We start from the raw sequence: 23,247 nt of genomic DNA on the forward strand, positions 1-23,247 counted from the left end.
TGGTACCATACCAAACTGAAGGTCAGCAAATTATGGGTAATTAAAGTTTTTTAATCTGATTAAAAAATAACTAAGCACAATAGACTACAAAAACTATAGCAACTGCTCATTTAAAAATTAAGGTTCTAAAAGTGGGGTTTCACAGTGAACCTATTAAAGCTATCATTTTGTGTAGAACTTTTTAATAATCTGAAGAACTTTTTTTTTCTGTAAAGAACCTTTTAATCACAGTTTGCATGGATGTTTAGCAATGCCAATAAATATAGAGGCAGATTGGTCTCAATAAAGTTTTGAACGTTTAAAATCTACGAATTTGTTACTGAATTTTACGAGGTGGCTAATTTGACCTCATTCGTACGACCTCACTCGTATAAATTCATACAATTTGTCTAAACCCCAGTGACAGGTAGTTTAGGGGCGGGGTTAGGGGTAGGTCTTTCGTACGAATTTATACGAATTCGGCAACTGGTAAAATACGTATTATTTAGCAAGAAACGCACAAATTTGTATGAGTGAGGTCATACGAATTAGCCACGTCGTAAAATATGTATGGATTACCTTAAGATAGCGTTGGAATGTGCAAATCGTCCTCCATTTGTGAATCACCTTGGATTTTGTTTGTGTACAAGACAACAATGTACTAAAAATGAAAAAAATTTTCCTTTGCGTTTTTTCCCAAACAGATGACAATGTTGTCAAAATTATCCTCATTCACACAGATCCACGAAAACGATTAAAGCTGCAGTCCGCGATTTTTGGCCCTCTAGCGGTTAATAAACAGAACTGCATGCGTTTGCGGAAGAACATTGTAGCCGGAGCTACTTTTCTCTGTGTATGTCTATGGCGAGTCACGCAGTTACTCTTTGGCGGGTCCTACCAGTCCGATCTGAAATAGTCTGAATATAAACACTTATATTATAAGGGTACCATAATTATTCAGGGTAAGACAAAAACACGGTTTGGAAAATGGATTCATGTTGTACATTCTTATTACATAATTTTTGTCAATTTTGAACACAAAAAAAGTTGCGGACAGCAGCTTTAAATATGCTGTATTATGCTGCCAGGCCAGTAGTTGGCGAAGTCACTTTGTAAAGAAACACTACACGCCTATAAACTGAACACGTAATATGCATGACATCACCGTTTTCACAAATTCATGTTTTTGTAGTTTACACAGAGACGATAATGGGATCGTTTTCAAAAACTTGCACTTTCAAACCCGTTTTCAAAAGTTTGTGTTTCCAGGCCCCCAAAACGTTGTTGTTGTGTAAATTAACCAGCTAAAATGCATAGCCTACTAAGTTTTCAGTTTTTACATGAAAACGGTGTCGCGTAAATGGCCTCGTGCCTGAAATGGGCCTGAAAAACTCAAACTTTTGAGTGTACGTTTTTGGAAACGATACCGTTATTGTCTCTGTTTAAACAAAATTGTGAATTTGTGAAAACAGTGTAGTCATGCACATTACGTGTTATACAGTCTATAGGCGTGGATCAATTCTTTACAAAGTGACATTGCCAACTACTGGCCTGGCAGCATAATACAGCCTTTTTAGTCGTTTTATGGATCTAGATTTTTAGTACATCGTAGTCATGTAAACATACCCTAATACTTCCCGGCCAGGTCTCAGTTCGTATTTGTGTCCATCAAACTCTTTAGCAAATCAGATTTGAGCGTATCAATCGACCAATCATAATCATGTGAGGGCGTACCTACCTGGATGTTACGTCATCAGATAAATATTTATATAAGAATGTAAGAATATAATATAGAATAACAAGACTGAAGTGCGGTTGAATGGAAATCTCTTACATATTGATTTTTTATGCAGTCTTTTGACAATTATCTTTTATATAAAGTTCCTGTTCCTTTGACAAATGTTGACAGATCAGCTGGAATTTTGGATCAATCCACCTAGATCATTATGAATTCTTCAAAAGTACTTATAAAATATAAAATATTCTGATGCATATGACTGTCCTGGATATGATCACTTTGAGAACAATAAAGACATCAGGGAGGGTGGATCAAACATCTGAGAAGAAGAGTAGTGATCAAAGTTCAAGGTGTTTTTTCTCTCTAAAAACAGGTTTACACAAAGATGAGCAGAGCAGAACATACACTGGAACCTCTCATGCATATTGATCCTTTATTCAGAGAAGATCAATGCTGTCAGCAGAAGCCAGACAAACCAGTGAGCAAGCACTATATTTACCCTGTTCATTAATCATCAGCCCTGACAGCTTGGAGTCTTCTCTTCTCATTTGCTACATCTTCACTTCCTCGCATTTGATTAACGCTTTGAGGAATATGGAATTAATATACTATTTATCTTGTGAGGTGATAACTTAATGGTTAGTGGTGCTTGCTAAGGGACGCAGGGGAAGCCGGGTTAAAATTAACAGTAAAAATAAAGTAAAAACTGTGAAATATTATTGCAACTTAAAAGAACTATTTTCTTATGTAATTTATTTTAAAATGTAATTTATTCCTGTGATCAAAGCTGAATTTTCAGCATCATTACTCCAGTCTTCAGTGTCACATGATCCTTCAGAAATCATTCAATCATTCTGATATGAGAATTTGCTGCTCAAGAAACATTTATAATTATTAATGTTGAAAACAGTTGTTATGATTCATATTTTTGTGGAAACAGTGATACTTTTTTTTTCAGGATACAAGATTCTTTGATGAATAGAATTTTTTTTTTTTTTTAAAATAGAATTATTCTGTAACATTATCAATATATTTATTGTCACTTTTGCATCCTTGCTGACTTTCTTTCTTTTTCTTATTTACCCCAGACGTTTGAATGATAGTGTATCATGGGTAGTGATGACATGAAAGATTCCTTTCAGGAAGTCCTGCTATTACAGCTCAGTTTCCATTTGCTTGAGGAAAAGAATCACGCTAAATTTTAATCATCGTCCATTATAATCATTTATTTAGCAGCTTCACTTAAATATAGTCTCTCTGTAGCATATTAAATCTCTGCCTTAATCATGATTTAAGTAAATTGTTTCTGAATCCAACATGGCTTTCTGAATGTAAATCTAAGACTAGAATGAATAGAAAATAACAGATTTAAAATAGTGTGGGAAACATATTGACTTGGGACACTGATTGAAATACTTAGGTCATTAATATGTAATTTGTAGAATATGCTTTTATGAAGCCTTTAATGCATTGCTCACTTTGGTTTCACATAAATTATGGAACATGTTAGTATATATAAGGCCATTTTGAATTCTGCCAGTAGATCTGCCAGTTTTGTCACGTCTGAAAGTACAATTTAACAAATATAAATACTAATTTGAGGTAAAATAATGTTATGTGAGAAAAACATTATATTGTGTTGTTAGTAAGTAAAACAAGCCTTTTCCATTGCTAAACCATTTTTATTTTCAATGTGTATAATTCACTTCACAACTGTGTACAGTGTTATAAGTACAAACACAACAAAAACATCCAGTTATTACATGATTTATGTACAATATAATACAACATTTATACAATAAAGTAACATAGATGACCGAAATATTGCAATAACATTCAGGCTTTTTTTACGTTGGAATTAAAAACAACCATGTGTTATCTTTCAGTGAAGAAGCATTGCGGTTCCTGTGTGATATTCAGATCTGTCATATTGGATCATGTGCAGCACCTGATAACAAAAGCTGACTGACATCACTACACAGTAAAATCCCCAGAGTTAAATCAACTCTGCTCAGAGTACATATGGTCCCTCTCTCTAAATAGTGTTAAAGTAACACTGAAGCAGAGTTAAAGTTAATGAGAGAATTAAGCAATTAATAAGGCTGTGACTGAAGTCACATGTTGTAGTTCTTGTGTTTCTCTTTTCTTCAGTGATTCTGCTTGTTAACAGCAGGTGTTCATAACTAATGCACAATCATCACTTAATTATCTCATTAACTTTAACTCTGCTTTAGTGTTATTTTAACAGTATTTAGAGAGGGACCATATGTACTCTTCACAGAGTTGATTTAACTCTGGAGATTGTGCTGTGTATCACATGAATGTTGTGATTAAACTGTCATTTCATAAGAAGCTTTCATACAGTCGGGTAAATCTCAAAATACATTCACCAAAAAATAAAAAAATACATTTTTGCATTAAAAGTTAAGCCTATTTGTAGTACCATTAATATTTGTTGTCCCCCCCCCCCCCCCCAAATTGTCATTACTGTAGTGCAATACTATAATTTGTTTTTTTTGTAATTTCCACTATTCTTAATGAATTTTTGTTACATATCATTACAATAATTCAGCAATGTTTTTGCTATCTTTAGTACATTTTTTACTATTATTTACTATAAGCGTAAATAAAATGTAGCATTATACTAAATCTGTCATGATACAAATATTTCTTAATTGAAATAAATTGTCATTATGCAATAACGGCAAAGTAATACAAATCCTAATGGTCCTAAAAATAAACATTCTTTCAGCAAAATAACAATAAATATTCTTTCAGCAAACAAAATCTCTTTCCATCCATCCATCCATCCATCCATCCAGCCAGCCATCTGTCTATCCATCTATCTATCTATGATAGAAATATGATCTGGGCATATACTTGAGAAGTGATCAAGGTTTGTGGCTTCAAATCTTTGAACGTTTTGTTTGAGGCACTTAATAGCAATTAAACAAGATATTTTACTGTAACAGATAACTCCTCCTCCAAATGCCATGTATAACCAATGCAAACTGTGATTAATCACATTACATGTCAGTCAGATGATTCTTGCTTAAAGTGGGCGATTTTTAGCCAGAATTAGCTGTTTTATACGTGCACTAATGTACACATTTTCTATTCAATACTGTTAAATTCACTGGAACTCGAACTAAAATTGGAAGTTCCCTGAAAATTCGCAAGACTTACTATTAATGTGTCCATATGGACCCACTGGATTTAAATTAACAGTTAATTTGCACTCATTTCTTATCCAAATGATATTCAGAGTAAAACGGGCGACACATCCTCATGAGATGCATTCAGTTCATTCTGCACTCAGGTGTGATAATAACCAGTAGAGGGAGCTGTCTGCAGTAGTCTGGTCCAGGACAGAGCAGCGGTTGTGCTGCACAGAGCGGGTAGGTGTTTCAGCACAGGAGAGGAGCCCGATGTCACCTGGGTGGGATGTAGCCGTAAGGTATTTTTAAGCACAGGGAGTAGTTGGGCAGAGAGTTGTTACTGCTGGGCAGAGGGTTGATGTAGTAGTGTTCAACCAGGGCAGCTAAAGTGGGGAACGTCAGATCTGTCTCCAGGTAAACCCTCTGGTCCTGTAAATATAAAAGAGATTATAATATGAAAATAATATGAGTATGATCTGTTCTGACATTTTGGTTAATTACTAGGAAATTAGGGTGCTAGAGTAGCTTTTCCTCAACATTCAATAGCATTAGCATTATCACTACCAGAGCCACTAACTGCTCTGCTCACTACTATGTGTCGACTCTGCTTTGATTGGTCAGACGGCCCAGTCTGTTGTGATTGGTCTACTCTGCTCTGATTGGTATTCTGCTTCTGTATTCAACTTACGAAAAAAAGCATAACTGACGCGACGTGAGCAAAGCTTTCTTCCTAAGTTGAATACAGAAGGCGGCCTGGCGGAAGCTAGATATTTTACTTTATAACTTTTTAAATGTGGATATTTTTTTTTTTACTTCAGTATGCCTTTATTAACCCTCCAGAGCCGTGTTGAGTACACGTTTATGATGGGTGGATGCACTTTCTTCAGCTTAATGCTTGTTGGACCCGTTCACTGCCATTATAAAGCTTGGATGCATCTGGATATTTATTAATATTTCTCCGATTGTGTTCATCAGAAAGAAGAAAGTCATCATATACACCTAGGATGGCCTGAGGGTGAGTAAAGCTTGGGGTAAATTTCATTTTCTAGTGAACTAATCCTTTAATAGACAGTGATATGAACAGTAACGATGGCGTCGGTTTTAACTTATCATTTTGAGTCCTAATTCGTTGGAAGTGCATCAAAGTGGATTTGCTATTGCAGAGCAGAAAACACTATTTTCTTGACATGTTGACTACACAAACCAAACTCTTCCACTCCTAATCTACAACTACAGTGTTTGAGGGTCAAAGAAGACATTGTTCGTGGGCAGCCAATGAAGACATAGGCTGGAATTATGCAAATTTGTTACAAACCCACAAAGGTTTGTGCAGGAAGTAAGATGAAGTGTTTCAGGCAGTTCAGAATCACTTCTTTCTTTTTCAAGACAAAAACTCCCATTTATCTGCACTTTGATCTTTGAAATACAGTACTTAAATATTCTAAACTTATTAATGCAGTGTTCTGAATGTTTTTTAGCATGCTGCGTTGTGGTTAATAGGGGTTCCTGGGTCATTGCTAGATGGTAAATTACTGATCTCTATGATATGGTCTCTAATAACGGGTTCATCTGCTTTATCGTTTTATGGGCAAAAACTATATGCCAAACAGTGTGGGTCAAGTTATGTGGCAAATTTTAAATACTATCAGTTAGCATTTTGTTCATGTCACTTGGTAATAGCAAATCTTGTGTTGGTGAACAACTTTCAGGATGATTATATTATAAGAACATACAGTTAGCCTACATATATTGCTGATTTAGAGCTCATGCAAAATACTAACCTCTTCAAAGAGCCTGTAATTTCTGGCTTTGTTTATACCCGTGTCCCAAACAACCAGCACCTGTGTCAAATGTGAAAAAAGTGAACATGTATAAACAGATAAATTTGATTTTTGAACTTTTTTAAATTTCTAATTAAATCTAGAAATCCTGTTGCCAGTCTATATATATTATACATGAATATGCATGTTAAGTTGACAATACCTGTGATGTTTTCCCTGTTCCTGATTTTCGGATGCAGTACAGACCGTTTAGTGGGAAGCTGTACATCTCCTTAAATATTCTGCAATCAGTAAGTGAAAACGCAATTAATATTGTAGTCAAAAAAAGCATGGACTAGATCATTGGTTCTCAACTGGTGGGTCAACACTTGTAATGTCCGGTCCTCAAGCAAAAAAGAATAGCAGTTGTGTGAACTCTAAAGAGAAAGTACTGATGCAGTTTACAGTGGAATTACAATTAATTTCCACTAGGGGGTGGAACTGTACACACACATATTTCTGTTCACACAAATATTTGATTTACCTTTCAACATTACTGGTTTCCATCGTATCCACGAAGACAGAGGGAGGCAACTGCACCTGATAAAAAAAACATGTGACCAAAGGTATTATTACCGTTAGGAGAAAATGAGATAAAAAAAATAAAAAATCTTGGTAAATGTTGCAACAGCAAAACAAAACAGTACAGATAGTTTGAGAAATTATGCCAAATCCCACACAATCTATTTTGGGTATCATTGAGGAAGTGACTCATGTTTTCTACTTCAGTAAAGCAGCAGCTAACATACAGACAGTCAGAGATGATGCTATAGAGATGATGAACATCACTCCTTAAAATGATGAAACTTTGAAGCAGAAACTGCATAATAACAAGACTTCGTTCAAATAACCAAGAAGTACACAGTCCTAAGACTTCCAGGGTTTCCACCTGCACATGCACCACCTACACATTTCACGTAATATGCTTTGTGTTTCATTAAAAATCTGCCTAATAAAAACAGAATGGAACAAGTTATGACCGTATTGGTCGATGTAAACTTACATTTTCATAGTCATCATCGTCTGAGTCTTCACTAATTTTGCCTGGCACTCGTTTTTTTAAAGGATTCTCTTCAATAGAAGAACGAAAACTCTGTCCATCCGGCGATGCTCTTCTGACAAGAAAGGCACAGACAATTTGTATAAATAACCTTTCAGTCTAAAGATTACTAATGAGAAAGTTCTTAGGTTTTATATCGTATATATATATATATATATATATATACACATACACACACACACACACACACACACACACACATATATATATATATATATATATATATATATATATATATATATATATAAGAGCAAGCTAAATGAATGACAGTTGTCTTATACAAATGAACAGATATTGAATGTCATAACCTTGGAAAAACACAATGGATATTTAAGTCATGTTCATACATATTCAGTGTTTAGGAATGATAGCGCAATGTTTTCACGAAGGTGTGACAGAAGTCATGACTATCTCACAAGTAATGCCTGTAACAATAGTGACTGAAAAAATATACTGTCATTACGCCTTTTTTTCTATTATTTATGTTAATCGAAAAAAATCTAAAAATGCTACATAGTCACTTGAATACATCTCTTCTGTAATGAGCATGTTTTTAATGTCAAAATTAACATTATTTTAAGTAGATGAACATGCTATTTCTTACAAAATACATATTTAACATTTAACAATGAACAAACAAATGTTTAAAAATTCTTCACTTCAAAAACTTTTGTTCACCAAATCAATGTCATGTGGTACGACCAACACGCAGATATATGGAGAAAAAAAAAGAAAGAAGAGATCATATCATCATATCATCATGAGTAAGCAAGGTTAGCTCTGTTTTCAAAATGTCATGAGAATTTCCAAAAACGTAATATTTATGAAAATACTGTTTACCTCGAAAAATATTTAATACAACATCAGATAAATATTCATTCAATATTCAACTTATTAAAATATTTATACTAATGATTAAGGTATGTTCACCCGCATGTATTCAAGGTGTAAAGTAAATCTACTTTTAATTTTTAATTGACCATATGACCGTATTGAGAGTCATTACATTTCTTGAAAATTGCAAAAAAGTTTTTCAAAACTTTATGAAACCAGAATACAAAGAGTAAATGTGTTTAGATGTTTTTATCGTGGACCCTCTTTTATGCAAACATGAAGGATTTTTTGGTACCACTTTACAATAAGGTTTCATTTGTCAACATTAGTTAACATGAAATAATAATAAACAACACTTCAACAGCATTTATTAATCTCAGTCAATGTTAATCTCAAAATGTACTAAAACATTTGTAAGATCAAATGTTGAATCTGTTAAGTAAATGCACTGTAAACTAACATGAAACATTTTTATTAACTAACATTAACAAAGGTTAATTAATGCTGTAAAAATATATTGCTCATTGTTTCATCTTAGTTAATGTATTATTTAATGTTAACAAATGAGACTTAATTGTAAAGTGTTTTTTTAATTCTAAATGTTTAGGCATTTTGCGACACTCCTGATGCTTTCATCCTCTCGCATATTAAACTCTCACACATGTGGGTAAATAGTTACTTCATTTACAGAATGCGGTTAGGTTGTCGTCTGTTTTTATAACTGGACTGTGCATGAGCACAAATGTATTTAGCCCCATAAAAGTCTGTGTGGTTCATCTCAACTAAACACCAAAACAGACACGGAGGTTCTCAGCAATGAAAACTGAAAGACACTTACTGGAACGAGGGTCTGTTGGGCTTAGGTTTGGTTGGTAACGGAGGCTTGGGTATCTGACCCAGAGTCTTGTTATTTGCAGCAGTAGACAGGTGAGGCGAGACGGGCCTGTGGTCAGATGGGGACTTCACTCCCAAGTGCTGGCTAGAAAATGATGGTTTATTTCCAGAGTTCAGAATCACTTTTTGCAAGTTCTCAACGATGGGTAAAGTAGCCGCGGTATTCCCAATGAGAGAGGTGTTCTTCTTCTCGAAAGCAGGCATTGTGGAAAACGGGCCTGACATTGGCTTTATGCTGTTTGGTGGGGGTAAAGGAGGTATGGGACCAATGGGGCCTCTGCTTGAAGTGTGTGAGTCTGATTTCTCTAGATGTGGGGCGTACGGTAGGGGCGGAGGAGGACCTTTGGCTGAAGGTGAAGGTTTTTTGAATGGAGGGGGTAGTGGAGGTGGAGGTCCTTTGAAACGGGGTTCTCTAGATTGCTGAAAAGGAACAGGTGGTGGTGGGTATGGTGGAGGTGGAACCGTGGGTCGACCTGGAAAAAACATCAAACAGTAATTCCACTGAGTGGGTGTTGTCAGGTTCTCAGGCAATCTGAATGCAACTACAGTGATGTACTGAAATGTGATAATCAATAATATATGCCAAGAAGTTACAAAGAATCAAGCATCTACCTGCTGACGTTGGTGATACGTCCTCATCACTGTCTTCGTCTTGTGTCATGTAATCTAAATAAAATAATTAAATGACATGAAATGAAAATTACTTTAAAAATAAATGAAATTAAAACATAAATTAATTTAAATGCTCATGCATGATTTTAAAAATTGTATTTTTTTTTATTATTTACTGTAAAAAGATGCATTAGTTAATGCAATGTTAAATTCATTGTTAAATAAAATAAAAATTAAATATTTGAGTATATATATTTAAATATTTAAGTACTGAGTAATATTAACTACAAGTAGTATATAATTATGGACAATTCATTGTAATTACTATAGTAACTATATGTAATATGTGCAACAAGGACAATGTAAAATAAAGATTATTATATTTATAATAATTGTTACAGTCAGTATAAAAGCATAGTGATTTTAAAGCCCTGCATGTCCTCATACCTGCTTCAGGGTCATCTTCAGTAGGATTGATCTCCAGCGGTTCCTCTAAATGCCCATATATGCTTTCAGAATCCAAGTCATCACTATTAAAACACACAAGAAATTCGTGAGAAAAGTGACTCAGACCACGTCAATGAAGAATTACATTAACAAGCTGTGATTGAAAGAAAGAGGAAGAGGTGACAACTGTCATGTGGAAAAAAAAATCCTAGAAAAAATAGGGAGGTAAAAACCATGTTGTGTAAGCATAATGTGTTATATGTGCAGCATGACGTAATATCTGATACCTGTGATTGAGCTTTTCAGTGTTTAATGTGAGCAGATTGTAGGTTTACCTTGGAAGTGGCAAATCTCTTTTATCATTATAATGGTTGATTTCTTTTCTTAAGTGCCTCATCCATTTCTGTCAGAATGAAAAAATACACATTTAAGTTGAATTTATATATATATATAAAAAAAAAAAAAAATCATAGTTGTGCAATGCTGTTTGAGGTGTTCTCACCCTTCTTTCATCCTCACTCGCTGCTGAGAAATACCATGTACGGTGTCTCTTACTGAAATGGACGATCTTAAAAGGGAAAACGTTGCTAGATGTCGTCTCCTCTGCTGCCCGCAGAACTCTAACAAGCATAAAAAGCAACGTTGGGAAGTTAAATTGACGGTGAATAATAAGAATAATTAAATAATAAGAATAATTTAAATGTACACTACTGTTCAAACAGGGTCAGTACGTTTTTTTTTCTTTTTTTAACACTTTTATTCACTAAACATCAATTTTTAACCTTTTGATTGCTGATCATTAGCAGTGCTTGCAAGCAGGATTCGTATCATTCACTAACATTTCAACATTTCTGTTAATTGAAATAAAGCTGAGATAAAATAAAATATAAATACTGAAAAATGTAAACGTAAGGAAAAGTAGAAATGTTGCCATGACAATAAATTGAAATAAGTTTAAGTTGAAGCACTAAACTTAACTAAAAACTAAATAAATAGCAATATTAAAAAAAAAAAAACTAATAAAACGACAAAAGCACATAATGAAATTACTAAAAATTAAACTACAAGTAACATGAAAACTAAAAACATAATAATAAAAGCTTATTCAAAATTTGAACAAAACTATAATAAAGCTAAAATAAAAACTAAAATAACACTGCATCCAAGGTCAAGCATCACTGTTATTTTAATATTTTAATAATAATAATAATAATGAATGCTTAAATTGAGGGTAAGTGATTTGAACAAACCCCACCGTACAAAGATTTTAAAGTGTGCTTTAACCAATAGTTTTTCAGATACATGGCTAAACGGTTCATAATTGCAATTAACATGCAATTATGTGTCTGAAAACATTACATTCAGTTCACGATTACGAATATTCTTTTAAAGCATATTATTTCCGTATTAAGTACACTTTTTAAAAGTATGCTAAAGTGTGCTTCTTTTTTTCACAAGGGAAGGTCTTGCTCATCCGCGAACACTCCCTGTGCTCTGCTGTATTAATTTAGAGTGCTATTTTTACTCACAATAATTACATGTTCACCATATGGCACAGTGAACCTGCTTAGGAAAAACTACTGCAGGATTCACCGCTCTTTCCATAACATTGACATCACGGAACATATGACAATAAACTGAACATACAACATGCATTGAAATGTACAGGAAACACATACGAAGGCCAATTCTGTGCAGAATCGAAACTCTTGCACTTAAAAAGGCTGCATGAAGAAAGCACAGCTGTGGACAGGATGTGGCCTCCGATAGTGCCGAGATGGCCACTGCTTAACTTAACATACAGATTGCAAAACTTAGTAAGAGAGGTGCGCTACTGAAACTTTCTCTGCTTGGATGACCACAGATTCTCCTGAAGTTCATATGAGCAAACGCAGTGTTGTAAGGGAAACTGATGTGAACTGGTGGAAATAACCAATGGAAATATGCAGAATAACCAACCTGTTGTAGCCACTGAGGGAGAAAGCTCCTTGCGGTGCGGCAGAAGTACTACTCTTGAAATAGTAGACGCAGCCTTTGTGGATTATAATGAAGCGAAGCGGCCCTGTGGAATTGGCAGACAATCAATTTATTTCTTTTCAGTACATAAATGGAAAAGAGAAGTGTTTATAATACTTTAGCATTCACTTCTCATAGGAATATTTTGTAACACCTTACAGTAAGTTTCCATTTGTTAACATTAGTTAAAGGGCCCCTAATATGCTCATTTACAGGTTCATTATTTTGTTTATGGGGTCAACTAGGATAGGTTTACATAATTGTATAATTTACTTCTTTTTATAATATACATTGTTGCAGCATCTGTTTTCACCAACTGTCTTACATTTCCGACACACGCTCTAAGCCGCTCAGAGCAGACTAAGCTTTTTGGACGGCGGGTTTTAAAAGAAAACGAATCTAACAGAAAGTTTAGACAGACAGTGAAAGCAGATGCTACAACAAAGTAAATTATAAGAAACATAAAACGTTCTTTCATATCATCATGTAAACCTATTCTAGTAGGCCCGTCCAAATAAAGTATAATAGTGGCCCTTAAACAAACTGATCCTTATTGTAAAATTTTACAGAATATTCCAAGTTAGTGAAAAAATGAAAAATGATTTAAAGAGATAGTTCACCCAAAAATGAAAACTCTGTCATCATTTACTCACCCTCAAGAAGTTCCAAACCTGTATAAATTTCTTTGTTCTGCTGAACACAAAAGGAAGATATTTGGAAGAATGTTTGTAACCAAACCTATGGTACTCAAAGGTGGGCGAGATCTGTTTGGTAACAAACATTCTTCCAAATATCTTCCTTTTTGTTCAGCAGAACAAAGAAATTTATACAGGTTTGGGACAACTTGAGGGGGAGTAAATGATAACAGAGTTTTCATTTTTGGGTGAACTATCTCTTGAACTCCTGCATGGAATAACCTTAACCACCATTACATTTTGGGATTAACTGTTGGTAATATTTCAAAAACACTGTATTACAACATTAGCCTAAATTGATGCATAATAGCTATTGGTTAGCATTGGATTATAATGCTGTATAAAACTGCCCTGTGAGTTGCTACTACTTTTCTACATAAATGAACCTGTCCATGGATGAATTATTCCTGAGGGTATACCTTAAAAAGGGTTATTCACTCCCTAATTTAATCATTATTTATTCACCCTGAATTTATTTCAAATTTTCGGAAATGTTTGTTTTGCCCTTTGTGTTCAAGACTGGCCTGAAAATTTTTTGTTCCACATGTTTGATGTTTTGTCTATTGACTGATGGATTCCAGCAAGCCATGCAGAACTCACATTTCATCAGGCTGAACTGGCTTCCTCCTTTCTTGTGCAGATATCCAGATGAGGTGACTCCTCCCGGCATGGTGAGCAGATTCTGAGCTCCAATAGCCCTCATGGGAATGGGCCAGGAGACCACTGTAGCAGCCATGTTTCTGAAAGCAGGAAAGGCGATGTTGTTTAGCCTTATACTCAACTATTACCTTTCTATAGGGAAGGGCTGGGGTGTCTTATTTCATGATCACCATATTGCAGGAGGTGAAAACATCTATACACCCATCAAGAACACTCTAGTAACCACCTAGCAACAACCCAACAGCCACAACACCTGTGGCCACATGTCTACGGCCAAATTACAACTGTGCTGATATTCAGCCTATATCACGATATTATGTGTATAAAACACTATTCAAAGCAAATATAACTTTCAAAATCAAATCTCTCCTCCCGCTGCAGAATTTTTCAAACCTTTTAAAGTTTATAACCTACATTAAGTTAAGTTAACCTGTTAAGCTAAGTTTCAGAGCTCTGACACACCAACTTTTAAAGTTTATCTTAATGAACTTTACAAGTTAGTAGGCCTATTCTTAAGTTCTCTCTGTACATCTCTACATATAGCTAGGCCTACATTACAGAGGATTTCTCATTTCATTTGAAAGAATTGTTGAGCCAAAAAATCTGTGGCAAACCAACAACTAACTAAAGAAAAGAAGGCCTGACTACAATGACAGCAGATATGCTTATTTGTTCAGATGACATATTTTAAAATAAACATCTTGTAGAACTTTCTTATTACCAGTGATCTTGGTGTAGATAATTAGATTCTCTCTGACATAATGTTGATATTTGGTAAACCTCAAACCATCAGATTCACCCATGCACTTCTGAAGCACAACTAATGTAATAAACCGAAATAATGTTCCACCGCAAATAACGTGCAATTTTATATATCTAACATGATGGCAATAGAGAGGCCAGAATTCCAATGTACCTTTAATAGGGATGATGTACTTTTGTAGGCCAAATCCCAGAAGCGAGTTAGCATTTTAGCGCTTCCGGTTCCATCGTCCTGAAGTCAATGGTTTTTTTTTTTTGGTTTTTTTAAATGTTTTTTGGTTAAATGACTGAAATAAAGTCTGTTATGAACAGATATTTAGTGCATTTTTTAAGTTTTACGTGTCTTGAAAAATGACGTTGCTAACAAGAGGCTAAATGGGACTACAGAAGTTGTCAGGGAGATTAAATGTCATCAGGCCATACAGGTAAACTCTTCTGACTCAAGGCTTAAGGGAAAATGTTTTTTAAATAAGGACTGAAAGAGTTGTCGAAAGCTTAGAGAGGGTGACCTTGAAGTCGAGCAAACGTGGTGTAGTTTGTTTATAGCTTACTTTTAGCTTTTTACATCTGCCGATTGTATTTAGGCTTCAAAATCCATACCTGGTTCTGTCATGAGACTCTAGATGGAGCAGGCTGATAGGTCCTTAACTCATTTTATTAGTAGTGATCACATAGTTAGTGCAGTTGATTGGTTGCTGGTAGTGTTTGCTATTAGCAGTCTGCTTTCAGAAAGCATCTGAACTCAGCATCTAAGATATGTGAACACTTTAACCCATATATCTGTACATATTGTGTAGTTTGCTTATTCATTTCTAAATGAGCAATCACAACAACTTACTTAGTTTAAACTAAGCGTCATGTTTAACAGTCTTGTGGAGTGATTTACCAAGCATATAAGCTGCAGCGTTTATGCAGCTGTGTTTATGCAGCGGCAAGCGATCTATTGTATGTAAATGCTGTGAGGATACACCGTCTAAGCTAAGTATATGAAAATATCTTTTGAAAACACCAGATAATTTTTCATATGTCTGTATTGTTGGAAATAGATAATGTTACTTGAAACAAAGAGCTAAACCTGGATAAACCAGGTAGCCTAATTTTAAAAGTGTTATTTTTATAGACCTGGAAAAACAAAGTAATTTTATAAAATCTATCAATTTTTTTAATACATTTTATGAATATACTTTTTTCTATGTATGCCAAGCTCAAATTTTTCTTTTTTTTTCTTCTTTTTTTGTGTGTGAGTGAAAGCATTTTTATAAATCCTTATCCTTATAGAGAAAACTATGAATATTTTGAATATTTGAATATTGTGTCAATGGGGGGCCTTGGAGTCAAAAAGTTTGAGAACCACTGTGCAAAACTAAATGATAAACAAAAACCTTCAACATCAACATCGATAATATTGGAACCAGACATAACAAGTTACAGACATAACAAATTAAAAGGACATGCTCATAAACAAAGTGAGCAAACTCAGTCAAAACATAGAGATGACACAGACAGTCTATTATCATAAACAATGAAAAAACACAACAACCGTGTAAAGAGACCAACAATCACTGGAACTCTAATAAAATTCCAGCTATAGATCCACAATTTCCACAAAACGTATTAGTAATATCAAGAGCATTCATAGGAATATGACTACATAATCACAAACAGTAATATGTAATCATAAACACCACATAATTGTACTTCAGTTAAGAACTCAACTTCAAACAAACTTCTCCAAACACCCACCCACAGTGTCCCACAATCCTGAAACTGCTCGCTCAGTCCACAATCAACGCTTACCTTCTGCTGACACATCTTCTGATGCTCTGCACTGCTGTACTCTCTCTAAACATATTGCCCGAAGAGACTAGAGATTACCAAGAGTTGACGACATACTCGTCTCCACCACAAAATTTTCAAACCTTGAATCTGGCCAGGACACTGAAAGGACAGGAAACTCTACATTTCCTTTGGAAAGTTCAAGCCCCTCCTGGGCTGTCAAGCATACAGCGGAATTTGCTTTTCCGACATGTAACGCTGGACGTCTGAGTGCCAGTCAGCAGATATAGATGGGAACAGAGGAAAGTCCATCTAATACTGGGTGGAGTGGCGAGATTAGAATCCCATGGGACAATTGTGAACTAAATGAGCAGTCTAATGGTAGCGTAGTGCATCTCATCATGACATTATAATATCCAACCAAAGAATTATGGTTCAGGAGCGTGCTTGTGGCAAGAGGATTCTATTTTTAGGAGTTAAGTAGAAGTTTCGTGTGGCACTGTCAGAAAAGTGCTCTTGACCTTCTTATAGACTTCACTTCAAGGAAATTGAAAGAACTACAGTAAAAATCAGTGGGTCTAAGCTGATCATACAAAAACATATGAATGAGATTGTACTAATTCATACAAATTAGCCATTAAATAAGCAAAACGTATAATAGTTACAAATTACAATGAGAGTGTGTTGTTTTTTAGTGGTGTTTACTAAACCAGCCTCACTATTGTTTGAACATCCTCTTGACCCAAAGTATTAAAAAGGCTGCATAACTGATCCTGCACTGTTTGTGCTACGCCAAAACAAAAATATTTTTTAAAAGCTAAAAAATCGAATAAAAAAATATGTTTGTGTGATTTCGAAAATTGTTTATTACCATTTGTAACCATCGCTTGATATTTACTATTTTGTTGACATTATGTATCTCTATGTGGACTAATTCAATTTCCAACATAAAGAAAAAATAAAATAAACAACTGCATTTTTTTAAGTAACCTATTACTCAGAATGACCCAGCAATGCCCTGCTACTGTAAACAAACACATGGGTTGCTCTAAGTTATGAAGTATTAATCGTAAATCTCCAAAAAACAAAACAAAAAAACAAACAAACAAACAAAAAAACCCCACAATGATCCACAGTGTGGCACATGATAGTCATGTTCTATATAAACAGCAAAAAAAAAAGCAGGGTGGGGTGGGGAAGATTTCAGCCCTATTCAAACAACTTCCTGATCCTGCTGGTTGAAATGTAACTCCATGTGCTGCTTAGCATGAAGTGCTGGGAAGTCAAACACAGTTTACAAGTGAATTTATTTTTTAAATGTGATGTGAATTTCAGAGGGTAAGAATGTAAAAGATCTTGATTATCAATCCAGAATCAACTGGATTATGAAAAGTGGGCATTACATGCTAGAATGGAGCCACATGGTTAGAGAAGAAGCCGCAGTGCTTTGGAGGGCAATCAAATTATTACATTTAGATTTAAAAAAATCTGTATAATAACTTGAATCAGTCAGAAAAAGACCAGAAATGTGGGAACCGAAGAAGGAAACATGGTAAACTGAACCATTACGGAATGAAAACACATCTTCAGTGTTCTTCTCTAATGTAGTTTTAATTTTGAAAGTACAAAAGTTCAAGCCAACCAGTCCACAAGAAAAAGAATAAGGGCACTGAAACGTATTTGGCTATTTTGCCCACCCACATTGTTATGATGAATTCAGAGGAAAAGTAAAGTTGTTTCAGAGGCAGAGCAAGTTATTACATTTTGATTAAAGATTATTAATAAAGTTGTTTTTTTTCCATTTGCGATAGCATTATTCAGTTTCAGAAAGCAATATACTATATCATACCTCAGTGGTGTGTCAGAGTTTCCACGCAAGATCGTGACATTTTTCAATTATTCCATCAGGGACCAATACTTGACCTGCTCTTAAAGTGTGGGTGAGTGAGTAATAGTTAATAAATGGCTAGCTGTGCATTAAATGATTTTAATGCATGACGTGGAGGCAAATAACCACCCGACGTGACCAAAACGACATAACTAAATGCTGAAAGACACCTTTAACTGAGCAACCAGACAATTTTGAGTACGAGAAGTGACAAATGAAAGTCAGTTTGATTTTATAATAAATCTAGGATGTCATCCATCCAGTTCATCAGAGTTAATGAAGCCAACAGCTAGCTAACATGATCACTAATATCTTCACTTTTGACTTTAATGATGAAAATATGTTACTCAAGCGAAGTTGTGACAGCTAGCCACCAGTGTGTCAGGTTGTCTAGTCTGGTTTAGGCTAGTCTTTATTTATCTAGATTTATATGGTACAATGATAAAATTAGTGCTTCTGAGGATGAACTAACCAGGATTTGCCAGATTAGTGGAATGAAATATTAGTAGTAGAGTAAGTACACCGGATGTCTCTGTATTCTACTATGTCTATGAGATAATTGGTACTTGTCCGCTAATTCTTTCTGGTGTTTTCTGTACAGCTGTTCACGGACTGCTGGGTCAGTTTTTTTTTTTTTTCATGCTGGTCTATTATGGTAATATCAGTCATTTTACATTTACCCAGCCTAAATGACACATCAAACAAAACAAACTCTCATTGGTCACTGAACATGTCAATCAGACAATCTCTACCTTTCTAAATATGTGATCAAATTGGCGAAATTGCAGGCAAAATGGTCCGTTGTCTATTGCACAACTCACACAGAAATCACTTTAAAAACCAAACAGCTTTCTGTTGGTCAACGCGGCTGAAAAACTTAACCTTGTTGTGAAATCTTTTTCCCTCATGCGAAATTCCCAATCGCGTAGATTTCTATTGAAATGCCTGGATTTCAGCTGCAAAAAATCAGCAAACAACGATAAATGTGACTGTTAAATGGGCGGTTCTTGGCTGCAAAGTGGACTGGACTTTATGCTGCTACAAAAAGTTCTAATTATACAAGATTCAAGTATAATCTAATATAAAAACATACATTTTTAAATTGATTTATCTCAAGCTACTTAAGGTTTTCTCACTGAGGGGACTGTTTCTTATGTTAATTTATGTTACAAACCAAAGGTAAGAAAGAACCTGTGGGCAGCAGTTTCAGTTATTATTTTTGTTCTGCACGTACATCCTTCCTTTATTTCCTGTCATCTAATATGTGCACTTTGAGCCTGGAGTCCTTGCTATGTGGAGTTTTCATGTTCTCCCCGTGTCTTGGTTTCCCCCACACAAGTCCAAAGCATCCAGGTTAGGTGGATTGGACATGCCCAATTAGCCGTAGGTGTGAACGCATTTGTGAGTCCCAAGCCATGTAATGGGGAGGGTTGGGGAAAGACCCGGCAACCTTCCCTGGAAGAAACATTGACAAGAAAATTCATGGACAGTCTTTCGCGTATGGCGATAGATGGCCATAGAATCACCAAGAGTCGGATGTACACTTCACTTAACAACAAATGTCCTTGTAAATACAGTGTGAGTCCTGCTTTAAATGGGAGATGATGTACACATGTAACACAGCCTCCATCAACGGTTTGTTTCAAACATCTGCCTACACAGGTTAGTCAGAACAACATAGTTTCACAGTCTGCTGGATGTGCCCCCACATTTTAATGTGTAGAAACGCAAGTGTACCCTGTCTGAAAAGGTCATGTAAACACTATTTACATGGGGTAGGAGTTTAGTGGTAAAGGTGTAATGTAACATCCATGTTGCGGCCTTGAGTACGGCAGGGACTTTCCCCACAATTCACTAAATCATTATGAATGAAAAACATGTTTGTTTGAAATTACGTTTTCTTAACATTAAATCTGCAACCTAAATTTGACCAGAGCCACATGACCAGAGTTAAACAACAGATTATACATTATGTGGACAACACTCATAGGTAGAACTGTAATTTGATTCATTTCAGTCTACAACCACAAACTACCCACCTTCTCAATGTACGTCTTAAAAATGTATCCCATTTACTTTATGTATCCCAACACACATGGTCTATCACAGTACTAGCTCACAATACTGTAGTAACCCCCAAACTTGTGGGAGTTACGTTCACTTCTTTTTTTGCAACTTTACAACTTTAAAATTTTAAGTAGTAGTTGAATAAACAAGACGTTTAGACATGAATTTGGCAGCAGATAAACTGATAACAAAATACTCTTTCGTACATCAAAGATGTCGCAGACATTTGGATGGATTTCTAGGAGGACTACAAAGACATCAAAGTGAAGAAACCCGCATACTTACTTGTTACAGAGGTCTTGGATGCACATCTTCGCATACGACTGTTGTAAATGACTGAAGGAACGCTTTTTTTTCACCGATAGAGCCATTCGTATTGGCTGGTATTTGTCACCATGTTTTACTGGTTGATGTTTAATGTACAGTCGGAAGTTCAATGAGTTAGTTGAGGGTTCAGCCACGACTGATAGAGCGGAGACGAGCAGACACGGCCTGTGATCTCAGGCTCATGCACAGTGCAAGTCATTTCCTCTCAGGGCCCACACTGGTGTGCTCTTTTTCTGTGTCACAAAGTCACTTCCTTTTGGTTGCTGTATGGACAAACTGATTGGCCGAAGATCTCAGGCCTTGAATTCACTGGCAGGGACTTTCCACATCTTTTAACATGAAATTACGTAGTTAACACGACTACTCTGACAAACTTGCAACAGCATTTGTTGATTTCTAGAAATATTTCAAAGCTCAACTGTAGGTCACTATGTTCATCAATGTACCCAAATGACTTATACGTCTACCAAAGCCTGAGAACAGATGTATTCTGTTTGAAAAAACTTTGTCATGGTTGAGTGTAAGTAGGCAGTCATCAGGTAGTGGTTATCCCTATTAGTATTGCTCATATTAAGGTTAAAGATTTGAACCAATCCCCTAATCAATCCTAAGTACTAAACTTTTTTTAACAATCAGACATATAATTGTCACCAAAATGGGCAACAAAATCCTTTAGTCTTACACTGAAGTAAAGGCCCATGCCAAATCTTGTATCAGAAACTCTTTGACCAATTAGCAACCACCTATTAACAACCCAGAACAGACTACAAGTGCCCTAGCAACCACTTACAATGGCCTTGCATGGTGGCACCAAGTTTTTCAACAGGTATGAACAACTAATTTTAAAAGTAAAAAAATGTTTGCATTTACATTTTGAACAAAAGTCTTTAGTCATATATGGTCAGCTTCCTGAAACGGAAAGGTAAATATGGATGTTTCCCACAGGTAAACAATGTGTTTTCTTACTTCCTTATTACATGAACACAGTTGCCTAAATAATATACCCCAAGTGATCATGACACACAGATCAAAATTTGTAACACAATATTGAGCAAACTTTTTTTGCATCAGACTTTACAGAGAATTCAATTTCAGGTACCTCATTTATTTTGAAAAGTGTCACCATGAAGTTACTGAAAAACAATATTTAATCTTTCAAATAGAAACAGTGTCAAAAACCTTTTTTTTTTTTTTCAAACTTCAGTTAATACTGTATATCTGCATATGTGACACCCAACACAATCTAACTGATCTTCAACCTGATCCTCCTCAAACCACACTTAAACGGCGAATAAAAATTGAACCTAACCGTAGTCAAAATCATTAAATTATCACATAATTATTTGAATACATTCAAATGAAAGATTCAACTGAAGTAGGCTGCCATGGCAATTACAACGCTGGCACTACACTTATGACATTATACCTCCAGACTTTGGTTTCATTTAGGAAAGGAAAGTGTGCCTTCTACAACATCCTCTAAATATAAAATGAGCTGAAATCCCCTGATAGAGGATGCGAACTCAAACGAGTTCCTTCTCTTTTTCATCTGTTCGGTGAGATGTACACAAGTCGCATTGCCTCAACAGATTCCCATGATCAACCACAGTATTTTAACACAAAAGCAAAAACTGTAAAGCAACTATTAACAGAGTGAAGATAAATTTGTTTTAGAATAACAAAAGTACTTACCCATTGAGATTATCTAATGGAGGCTTGGCTTGTACGCTTATTGTAAGTGGTTAGTAGTGAGGACAAGTGTACTTCCTCTCTGCTGCACTAGAAAATGTTATTTATGATCCTCCCATTTACAACTCTGCTTTTGTTCTGCTGCTCATCAAGAGCTGGTTTCATCAGCCGTGCTGCCCACTGAATATCTTAGCACATCGATGAGTGCATGCATGATTGTTTGAACTGCAAAATTATCACAGTTTCACAAATATTTAGTTTACAGTTCCATATGGTCAAATTCTAACAATTCAGTTCAATGTGGGTAACACTTTATTTGACATGGTCCAGTAGGCTACATGTCAACTAGCAGTCATTAGAATATTGGTACACTGTAAAAAAATATATTTTCACGATTTATTATCACAACATTTTTTGTCAAATTAACTTAAATAATTATTGTGGTTCAGATAACATGATATTTTGAGTTTCTATTGATTAAACCAATTGTCTTCATTGTAACTCAAATGTTTAATTTCAATGAACTCAAAATTTTAAGGCAACCAGGTAACATACTTTTTTAAGTTAAAACAACAATTCTTTTTTTACAGTGTAGACAGTTTGCTTAAAGGTGCCCTAGATTCAAAAATATAATTTACCTCGTATAGTTAAATAACAAGAGTTCAGTACATGGAAATGACATACAGTGAGTCTCAAACTCCATTGTTTCCTCCTTCTTATATAAATCTCATTTGTTTAAAAGACAGGCGAATCTCAACACCGACTGTTACGTAACAGTATTTGCATATGCCAGCCCATGATTGTGGCTTTAGACAAGGGCAGCCA

General features: G+C 35.2%; 1 protein-coding gene across 4 annotated transcripts; it reads right to left on the reverse strand.

Moving 5' to 3' along the window:
* Positions 1–3,378: 3,378 nt before the first annotated feature.
* sh3bp2 (SH3-domain binding protein 2) lies at positions 3,379–22,521 on the reverse strand. Of its 4 annotated transcripts, none has more exons than XM_067398303.1 (13): positions 22,426–22,521; positions 13,854–13,993; positions 12,502–12,604; positions 11,045–11,162; positions 10,878–10,945; positions 10,543–10,625; positions 10,096–10,149; positions 9,428–9,956; positions 7,699–7,810; positions 7,180–7,235; positions 6,859–6,937; positions 6,657–6,716; positions 3,379–5,304 (listed from the first exon to the last, which is right to left on the reverse strand). In XM_067398303.1, exons 2-13 carry the CDS (start codon positions 13,987–13,989, stop codon positions 5,149–5,151), a joined length of 1,554 nt encoding a protein of 517 aa, XP_067254404.1. In that variant the 5' UTR covers positions 13,990–13,993; positions 22,426–22,521; the 3' UTR covers positions 3,379–5,148. The 4 variants fall into 4 exon arrangements, with proteins under 4 accessions (XP_067254404.1, XP_067254402.1, XP_067254401.1 ...); XM_067398301.1 differs by lacking the exon at positions 22,426–22,521 and adding an exon at positions 20,692–21,223 and having other exon boundaries at positions 7,699–7,807; XM_067398300.1 differs by lacking the exon at positions 22,426–22,521 and adding an exon at positions 20,692–21,221.
* Between the last annotated feature and the right edge of the window lie 726 nt (positions 22,522–23,247).

Source organism: Chanodichthys erythropterus, chromosome 10, assembly GCF_024489055.1.
Source record: "Chanodichthys erythropterus isolate Z2021 chromosome 10, ASM2448905v1, whole genome shotgun sequence".
Classification (NCBI taxonomy): Eukaryota; Metazoa; Chordata; class Actinopteri; order Cypriniformes; family Xenocyprididae; genus Chanodichthys; species Chanodichthys erythropterus.

Coding starts and splice junctions, on each gene's coding strand:
- sh3bp2 (XM_067398300.1), bottom strand. CDS start 20,777: ATGGCTCTATCGGTGAAAAAAAAGCGTTCCTTCAGTCATTTACAACAG. Junction 13,994..20,691: donor ATCCAAGACCTCTGTAACAA/GTAAGTATGCGG, acceptor TCCTGCTTTCAG/AAACATGGCTGCTACAGTGG. Junction 10,150..10,542: donor TGAAGATGACCCTGAAGCAG/GTATGAGGACAT, acceptor TATTTTATTTAG/ATTACATGACACAAGACGAA.